We start from the raw sequence: 10,740 nt of genomic DNA on the forward strand, positions 1-10,740 counted from the left end.
AATCCATTTCAAGTCTTTTATTTTGAAAATATCATGATACAAAAAGGCTTTTAAATGTTTTGTGTTATTTTAAATTTTGTATTAATTTTATTAAAAATAACCTATAAATAGGTTAGAGTTGGTTTGAACCAGATCAAGCTCGCTTTAGATTAGCCTCTTGAGCCAATGGGTTGAATCATGAGCTTCTCTTCAAACCTGAACCCGTTAAAAACCAGGCTAAAACCCAGCTCGTTAGTAAAAAGGGGACCGTTGCCCACCACTATGCGGCATCATATTAGAGAATTATTTCGCAAACCCAGGCGGGTATTCGTGAAATATCAAAAGTGAAGTGTGTGTATGTAAATATGGCAATACCGCAAAAGTTGAGAGGGTGCTTGTAAATTTTTTTTAATAACTAAATGACCAAATGTGGCTTCTACTTTCGACTTATTACTTTCTTGTCTAGAAAGCCACTCTCTACCTATAAATACCTTCCTTTTCCTTTTCCTGAGAGAGAGAGAGAGGGTTCTTCGGGATCGATCGCTCACGACGTTGCAGGATTCCACGACACTCTTCGCCTCGGGCTACCGGGCGTCAAGAACAATCTCTCTGTCTCCCACCCCTTCTAGGCGCTCGAATCGGTTTAACTTTTCTCTTCTCCTCTATCAGTAAAGGAAGAAATTAGTTTTTTTTTTCAAAACCAGGGTTTCAGTTTCTTTTCGGATTTCTGATTCTTTCGGTGGCATTTGTTTCTCAGACTACGAGGAAGCAGGCGAAAATAAAGCGGATGCTCATCGGGAACACCTATGGATTGGCGTTCCATTTGAGAAGGGACCTTGATCGGCAAATTCTTTCTAGGTACGCTGAAGAAGATCTTGGGTTTTTCTGTTTGATTTTGTGAGAGTTAGAAAATTAGGGTCTGTATCGGAACTTACTTTGGGTTTTCCTACCTACTTGTGCTTTCTTTTTCGCGTGATATGGTGAAATTTGAGTTTTTTTTCCTGCTCGTGTACTTTCTTGTTAGGTATGCTGAAATTAGGTTTTCACATATATATATATATATATATATATATATATATATATATATATATATATATATATATATTAACTCAAGCCCATCGGATCGTCGCCTTCTTTGTGCCGTCAGGCCGGCAGGGGCGTTGACCGCACCCAGGGTCGGGTTGATCGCACTGGGTGCCGCACACGCACCCGCGTCGCGTCGACGCGGGTGCGGTACCTGGTTGGCCGAATCCCTGTGACATAGAAGAAGATTGATTTTTTAACTTTTTGAATGGGCTAAGACCCAAATTTGAGCAAATTAGATCTCTCCTATCTTCATTCACTTCTCCCTCCCTTGAAGATGTTATTACCAAATTGAGTGGATAAGAAACTCGTATGGTCATAAGCAAGCACAATCCAAGTGTCCTTGCAATGCCTTCTAATCAAGAAGAAAATAATGGAGTAAATGTCATTTCTAGACCGGGAAATCACTTGAGAACCTACAAACCTCCTCATTTTAAAAATCAAAATCAAGGAGCTAATGGTGGACAAGGAGGAAGAAGGGATTATAGCAAAGTCGTATGCCATTTTTGCAAAGAACCGGGGCACATCAAACCGGTATGTCCCAAATGGAAGAAGTTATTGGCTATGGCTACCACATCCCAACTTCAAAAAGAAGAAAGTTCATATACTTCCACAAATGGGTCTCTCTCTCTAAATCAAATTGTGGCGGCACTTCAACCTCTTCTCAAGGGAGCCATTTCCGGAGCCGCCGTATCTACATTTTCTCCTCCTAGTAAGACCTCTAGGCTCTTGGATTCAGGTGCCTCATTTCACATGTCTCCAAATGCTTTTTCTCTTTTCGAATACTCAAAAAATGCATCACCATCTTTTGTCTCAACCGCGGATGACACTTCTCTTGAAATTAAAGGCATTGAAAACTTTGAAAGACAAAATTTCTTTATCCCCAAAATTAGATTTATACCAAAATTGAATTTAAACTTACTTTCCGTCTCTCAATTCTCGGACCATGGATGTAATATAAAATTCTCATCTAATAAATGTTTGATATAGGATCGTCGATCCGGGAGGTTGATTGGGGAATGCTCTAGGAAGGGAGACTTATACTATGTGAACTCTCTTCAAATACCAAAAAACTCTTTTTGTAATGTTGCTCAACATAAAGATATAAATGTTTGACACAAAAGACTTGGACATCCCAACATCACCAAGTTATCCTAGTTACATTTTGTCAAAAATCTTTGTAAAAGTACTTTCTCTAGTAATGATTGTATTTTTGAAAAAATGAGAAGTATGCCTTTTGAACAAGGATCTATGTTTACCACTAAACCTTTTGAAATTGTTCATTCGGATGTTTAGGGTCCGACACTCGTTATATCAAAAGGAGGCTTTTCATATTATGTAATTTTTGTGGATGATTACTCTAGATATTGTTGGATATATTTTCTTAAACACAAACATGAAGTTTTTTCGTGTTTTAAATCATATCATATGATAATTAAGAATCAATTTAATGACAACCTAAAGATTTTTAGGACCAACTCCGAAGGTGAGTATTTTTCTAATGAATTTAAGAGGTATCTTGAAGACTACGGTATTGTTCACCAAAAATCATGTCCTAAAACCCCTCAACAAAATGGATTGGCCGGAAGAAAGCATAGGCATATCATTGAACCCACTAGAACCTTACTCATATCTCAAAATATTCCAAAGAGTTTTTGGGCCGAGGCGACTCTTGCATCTGTTTATCTTATTAATCGTCTTCCATCCAAAACTTTAAACAAAATTTCTCCTTTTGAAATACTATATCAAAAAGAACCTGACTATAACAGGTTGAGAATTTTTGGATGTAAATGTTTTGTACTTACGAATAAAAATGATAAACTTTCACCGAAAGCCATTCCTTGTGCTTTTCTTGGTTATTTCAAAATACAAAAAGGGTTTCGATGTTATGATACTAAAAATGATAAATTATATGTCTCAAGGAATGTGACTTTTTTAGAAAATGATAGTGGTTTCGAAAAAAATGAACCTCATATAGAAAATGTCGATTATTCCTTCTTGTTTGACTTATTATCTAGGAATGATGATATTTCTAGTGATGATGATATCAATGATAATGAACTAGATGAAAGCAACAATGATTCCAACCAGTGTTGTGAAAAGCGTTAGCGTAGCGAGGCGCTCCACCAAAATTTGAGGCGAGGCGTAAGCCTTGAGGCGTAAAGCGTAAGCCTCAATTTTTTTTAAACTTAAAAAAACTATAAAAAATATCTAAAATTATAAATAAATAAAAAATGTTTTATTGATGAAGCAACAACCAACAAGAAATAAAAAATCTCAAATAAATACTGAAAAAATATGAAATTAACATATAATCCAATCAATTCAGATTCATATTCAATAAGATTTAACATAGATAACTTGGAAACTAAGAGTATACAACTTCTTTTCTCCTTCTAATCTCTACTACAAAAATAATAAAATTTTCCAAGCCATACAAGATTTATACAATCTCGATATTGTACTTGCCAAACAATTCAAAGAGCATGGTGCTTAAACTTTTAAATGAACAAAAAAGTTATTTCAGCGTCATGCTTATGAGTCCAAGAAATATTAAAGAGTATACAACTTTTTTTTGTCTTGAATAACTCTGTTTCAAGTGAACTTGAAATCCTGTAATATGTGAGCAGTGAATGCAAAATTAAAGATTGCTAATAGGGTGCTTCGACCCACCAACTTTATTACTAATGCTGCTGAATTCACCTTCTGGGAAAAAAGTGCTCGAGTTGTTGAAACCATAAAAAGAAAACATCATACTACCTCTGCCACTAAGGTTATCTTGAAAAAAAATATTGTCGTGATATTAAAAAAAGGTGCCAGATAATTTGTGATGCAAGGCTCCAAAATCTTTTTGGGAAGGCTCGTGTTGGGCATTTTGAAATGTTAAAACTTATCGAGTCTCACATTCTTATAAAGGAGACCTCTTCTCAAGTGCCAGTGAATGAAATCCAAGGAAGAAATGTAGATGATGAGACTGCACAAGTGGAGATTGAGGGAAGTGCAATGGCTAAGACAGGGTCAGATAAGAAACGTAGAACTAAGAAAAAGACCAAGGAGACTATACCACAGGCTAATCTAAGTGATTATGCAGCAGTGAATGTGCACAACATAAACTTAATTTACTTGAGACGGAACTTGGTGGAGGATTTGCTAGATGATCTGGAGAAATTTCTGGACAAAATTGTTGGTTCATTTGTGAGAATCAAGATTTTTGGTTCGGGTAATAAGCAAGACATGTACAGGCTTGTACAAGTTGTAGGTAATCTTTCTTTAGTTTGTTGATTATCCATTTTACAATTGTTTTATGTACCTAAAGAGAACATGGCATAATTGCTGATGCTGTTGCTACAGGTACTAACAGGGCACCCAAATTTTAACGCTAAAGGAGATTAGAACTCAACCGAACTGCAGACTGAAATTTCGCACAAAAAAATAACAGAAAAGAAAAATATATACAAATATATAAAACATGTACCTCTCTTCTTCTTCTTCTTCCGAAACCTAAGCTCAGGTTAGGTTGACATACGAGACGAAGAGAGGTGGGAGACACCGAGACGAGAAGCGGGAGACGAGTGAGGGACTGTGAGAGAGATACGAGTGAGGGACTACGAGAGATGAGTGAGGGACTGCATGCGAGAGAGAGATGAGCGAGAGACAAGAGAGAAACTGCAAGAGATGAGAGAGACGAGAGAGTGACTACGAGACAAAATGAGAAATTAGGGCCCCCAACCCTAATTAGGGTCGGGCCCCTGATTTAATAACATCTAACTTTTGGTCAAATGGGGGCTTTGACCCCCATTTGACCAACAAAAAGAGGCGCATACGCCTCACATTGAGGCGCATTTCGCCCCGTACCCCCATTTGACCAACAAAAAGAGGCGCATACGCCTCACATTGAGGCGCATTTCGCCCCGAGGCGTACGCCTCAAGGCGTGTGAGGCATACGCCTCGAGGCTTTTACGCTTTATACCAGTGCCTCAAGGCACAAAGGCCCTCGCCTTGAGGTGAGGCACGCTTTTTGCGCCATGAGGCGCGTTTTGAATAACACTGATTCCAACCCATCTGTCAATCATCATCTAGAAAGAAGGACATCTAGTGATCCTATCACTTACACACATAAAGATAGAGGTACATTTAAAAGTACGATTGAATAATATAGTGAACCTAGTGAGTCTACCTCCGAATATGATATAAATCCTAGAAAAATTGAAAGAACTAGAAAAACTCCCTTTAGACTTGTATCCCTTGATTCATTCTCACCTAAATATAGAGCTTGTCTTAGTGCCATTCACTCATATTTTGAACCTAAAATTTTTGAGAAAGCCAAAAAATGTGTAGAATGGAAAGAAGCTATAGAGAATGAACTCAAAGCTCTTAGGAAAGTTAACACAGGAATTTCAAAACCTTTCCAATGAAAAAATAACTATAGGATACATATGGGTATTTAAAGTCAAAACTAAGAGTGATGGATATCAAAGATATAAAACCCGTTTAGTAGCAAAAAAGGGTATAGTCAAGAATATGAAATTGACTATGATGAGACATTTGCTCCGATAGCACGTATGGTCACTGTCAGATGTTTTATCAACATCGCCTCAATTAAAAAATAGAATATTTTTCAAATGGATGTCAAAAATGCCTTTTTAAATGGGGATCTTAATGAAGAAGTCTATATGGATGCTCCACCAGGTATGGAGATTCCTAAAGGTAAAGTTCTCCGTATACGAAAAACACTTTATAGTTTAAAGCAAGCTCCAAAGGCTTGATACGATAGATTTAACAATGTAATGATAGAAAATGTTTTTTCTTCATGTTATACTGACATTGCATTGTTTGTCAAGAAATCTAATGCAGGAATTGTAATATTACTATTATATGTTGATGACATGTTAATAACATGTGATGATACCAAAGGAATCAAGAGCATTAAAGCCACATTGACAACAAAATTTGAAATGTCAGATTTAGAATTTTTGACATATTTTTTGATAATTGAGGTTGCTTATTCTCACAGAGGTTATTTTTTATCTCAAAATAAACTTGCTTGTGAGGTTATTGACAAATCAAGAATCACAGATGACAAGGTCTACGAAACTTCTGAAATAGTGGGTTCAAAGATAAAGATTGACGATGAGATTCTTCTAAAAGATTCCACCCTTTATAGGCAACTGGTTGAATCATTAACATATTTCAACATTACCAGACCTGATATCTCTCATGCAGTGCATGTTGCTAGTCAGTTTCAACATGCCCCTACTACAGTTCATATGAGTGTCATTCTTCGAATTATCAGATACATCAAGGGAACTATAAACAAGGGGGTATTTCTATCTTCTTCCTCTGAATTAAACTTAATTGCTTATACTGACTGTGATTGGGGAGGTGACCTAAATAACCGTCACTCCACCACTAGTTTTTGCATCTTTTTAAGGGAATTCTTAGTTTCTTGGAGATGCAAGAAACAACAAAAAGTGTCTTTTTCATCCACCGAAATTGAGTATAGAGCCATGGCAACCACTACCATGAAAATTGTTTGGATTCGAAGATTGTTAGAAGATATGAATATAAAAGTTCAAGGGCCCACAAAACTATGTTGTGATAATAAAAGTGCAATCTACATTGCCAAAAATCACACATTTCATGAGCGCACGAAGCATATTGAGATGGATTGCCAAGAAGAAAGTTGAATCTTGGAGAACAGAGCTCCTTGGTGAAGAAGTTTGTCAGTTGATATTCAGATGTTACATAAGGAAGATCTATGACTTTTCTTAGATAAAGATTTGTCCCTTTTATATATATTTATATATATGTATCTATCTAACCATATATGTATAAATATGTATAAATACACAATAAGGGTAAAACTGTCTTTTTATACATATTCTTTTTCGAGAATATGTTTGTAATTTTGTTTATTTTTTGTGTATTTTTATTTCCTTTATTTTCTTTTAATTTCTTTGTTTAGCCATGAGGGGGCCCACAACATATACATTGGAGCCCCCCCATGACTCCCACATTGTATAAATAGGGGTTATCCTCTAGTTTCTTAATGCTTTTTGTAAGCCTTTTGGTGTTCATTCAATAAAGAGGTTCTTTATTTTCTATGCCTTTGTGCATATGTATCCGTGCCTTTGTGCACATTTCTTATTTTCAAGTATTGTGTTTTGTTACATATACTTTCTTTATAGAGATTTTCACACATGTATTATGCATCTTTTATCAACGTAGAGAGTCTAGAGACCTAAGCCTGAATGCTACTAGTCAAGGGAGCTTCCAGCTCTCTTAGGATCATTCGTTGTGTATCCATGCTAAGGTCTTGTCCTTTGGTATGCTGTGTCCTTTTTCATTATGTGGACAAGCCAGCTAATGACAAATCTCACTTGAGTTTGAAATCTTTAATTAAATTGGATGTTAGGCTTTTGGTTCATATATGGTGGTTGGATAGTAGAATTGCTCTATCTGGGCCAATGGCTCTACTCGTGAGGGGGCTAAAAGAGTAAGAAACAAAAGGAAAAAAGGGAAAGAGAAAACAAAGGTGTTCTCTTGAATCTTCTCATATAATTATTCTGCTACCTAATTAAACTACTCCCCATTCCAAAAGTAAGAAAAAGAGGGGTAGATTCTAATTGTATATTCAGTTGGTGACAGTGCATTAGTTATTTTATTCGTCTATTTAAACAAATTTTAGATATGTGTCCATTTTAAAGAAATTCACACACAAAACTATATTTTAATGTGGTTCGGTACAGGATGTACCTACGTCCACGACCACCTCAAACTCTCTCAGATTTTCTTATTGATTTTCAGGAAATACAAGGTGGTGTATATATATGTATATATATATATATATATATATATATATATATATATATATATATATATATATATATATATATATATACAAGGTAGATGATCAGGTTTACCCATAAGGCAACACGCACTTTTTAGTTTCCTTGCACAGGAGGATTTCCAAATTGCCATTGAGTCCTAATTTAGCTTGAACATGCTTTTTGTCAAGTTTCCTTGTTTCATTGGACTTGTTTCTTTTTCCAGCTTGACTTTCTTTTATCATAAACCCATGCATTCTGCAGGTTTCTTCTTTGACAAGATCTCCAACTTCCTTGACATAATTGTAAGTAGGGGTGTCAGCGGGTCGGGTTTGGTTCGGACCCAGGTGTAACCAGACTTGGACCCAATTTTCGGGTATGGTATCGGGTCTGAACCCAAGTCTAATCAGGTTCACTATAAGAAAAACCATACCCGGACCGATAAGAACTACATGAACCAGACCCGGACCATACCCGGTAAAATAATATTTTTTATCATTTTTACATTGAAAAATTGCAGGTCTTAATCAGAACTCGTGTCAGGCCTGGGTCTGATATAAAATTTCACAAACTATACCCGGATCCATGTATTAATCAGACCTTTGGGTCCGAACCCGGATCCTAATCAGGGCTTCTTATTTGTCAACATACCCGGACCCTATAGGGTTTGGTCCAGGTCGGGTCCGGGTAAACCTGACCCCTTGACACCCCTAATTGGAAGACTCACTAGGTTTTCCGACACATTTTGCTTACAATACTTTTGTGCTTTATTGTGAGGCTTTCTTTTACTTTTGCATCATTTTTGTATATCTTTCTACTTGCATGCAAATCATGGGTTGGTTACTTACAAGTTACAACCACTTGAGCTAACCTTGATCTTGTCAATGGTCGGCATTTGGTCCATGTGTTTGTGTGCTCGTTCTATATTAATGTTGGATCTGTTCAACCCAGGACGATGCATGAATTCAGACTGTTGCACATGCACTTGAGCAGGCTTTGGTTTTTATTTTCTGTTTCTTGAGTAGCTAGAATATTTTTGCTCTTGAAGCTCCAACTGTTAAGTCCTAATGATCCATCATCAAATTTGGTTTATAGGTTCGAGGCCCATCATGCGCGCAGAAGTTTGCTCATTATTTAGAGAATGTCAACTATGACGTAAAAATAAAACAGATCATGATTTTGGAAGGGGGGTTCAACCGGTGGGATGATCGGCGAAGACCGGTTTGCCGATGCAATGAGCATCCGTGTAGGGGTGTGAGCTTGTAGTAGTTTAAGATCTTCATGATTGAAGTCTGACCAAGTCTTGGAGAATAGCTTATTGTTGTGGGTATGTCCACCGCTCATACTGCAGCATTTGGTAAATAACTCACCTTCTAGTTGCTACTTTGCATACTGTGTTTAATGGGAAGCCTGCAGGCCTTGATCAACCATGTTGGTGTTTATCTTGCCTGCTTATATTTGAATATGCTTTGGTTTATCACCAGGTGATGCTCAGTAGAAATAAGTTATCCGTGTATGAAAGATGAACAATCACATTCTTGTTGATCCATATTGCATATGGATTGTCATATGATTCAGACCATTAGTTTAAGTGCTGATATACTATGTCACAAAGATTCATGGTCACGAGAACACGCTCTGCATGTTCAACTGGAAAGTTTCGGCACATTTTTTTAATTAATAAAAAACTAAATTTTGATATTTTAATCATTGTTGTCGGTATCGTTGCAAATCGGTCAATTTGATTTAGAAATCGGTATCTGGCCTATTTTTTAATAATTTTAAAAAAGGGTTAAAAATAGGTTTTAATATTCTGTATATTTAATATTATTTCAATATTTTATTGGTACGTGTCATTTGCTGGTAAAAAATTGGCTAATTCAGCTTGATTCTGCTCAGAATCAGAATCGGTCGATTATTTGAATCGTTTTGAGAAACAATTCAGGCCCGATCCAGATTCTAACATTGATGTTAATAGTAAAAAAGTATTTTTATTGACTTTTTTTTCAAAAAGTAATAAAATATTATGAAAAAATATTAAAATTATCTCTGTACGTTTTGGTGTCCATGTCAGCATGTTTGAGCGTGTCCACCATAACACGCACCCAAAATGGCTTGTCGTTGCGATGGTTACAGGCAATACTCAGAAGAAGATAAAAACTTTTAACGTACTCTGAATATCGAGTTCATTGTACAACGTCACATGCTCCTATAACCATGGTCTGTCACAACTCACATGACTACACTATTCATGGTCTTGTTTAATGGATTCGATACGATACGTCGACACGTTATAACACATTCTAACATTATTTTATAATTATGATATACTTTCAAATTTTCATATCCTGTATTTGTTTGTGTCTCGAATTCATATTGAATCTGCATGTGTCCGTATTAATGTGACATGGGCCATAGCTATTGGAAGCTTCTAGAAACTTGGAAAGCTCGATTCCCAGGAAACTTGCCTTGAAAGCGCGAAACAGCAGGCTTCTTTTATGCTTTCAAAGATTTATGAGCAACTTGCTTCAATATTTCTTTGATGTTGAAAATTCATTTTCCATGGTATAAAAATTGTTTTTCTGTGTTTGTTAACTTTGTATTTTCTTGTCCATTCATTAATCTTCACTTCTCACTTCCTATAAATTTAAAATATCTCGTTCTCTTCTGCCTTGTGTTTTTTTTGTCATTTCTTGCTCTTGCTTCCTAGTCTAGCAACCTTTGTTTTGAATGCCAATTTGAGATGAGGGCAGCAGTGGTGGCAATGGGAAGTGTGAAGAAGGTGAAAGTGTCGTCTAGCCGGAGCCATTTCAGAGTAGAGGTAGCAGGAGGTTGCTGGCCGGTGGGTAGC

At 36.4% G+C, this 10,740-nt stretch overlaps 1 protein-coding gene across 1 annotated transcript in view; it reads left to right on the forward strand.

Annotated features, from left to right (window-relative positions):
* CDC25 (Rhodanese/Cell cycle control phosphatase superfamily protein) overlaps window positions 1-9,438 on the forward strand; it is a 47,860-nt gene extending 38,422 nt beyond the window's left edge. The window contains exon 3 of the mRNA XM_089995553.1: window positions 8,985-9,438. Coding sequence (XP_089851679.1) covers window positions 8,985-9,155 — 171 coding nt within the window. The 3' untranslated portion in view covers window positions 9,156-9,438. The remainder of the gene's footprint in view (window positions 1-8,984) is intronic.
* The last annotated feature ends 1,302 nt before the right edge of the window (window positions 9,439-10,740 follow it).

Source organism: Nuphar pumila, chromosome 2 (assembly GCF_984573655.1).
Source record: "Nuphar pumila chromosome 2, dmNupPumi1.hap1.1, whole genome shotgun sequence".
Classification (NCBI taxonomy): Eukaryota; Viridiplantae; Streptophyta; class Magnoliopsida; order Nymphaeales; family Nymphaeaceae; genus Nuphar; species Nuphar pumila.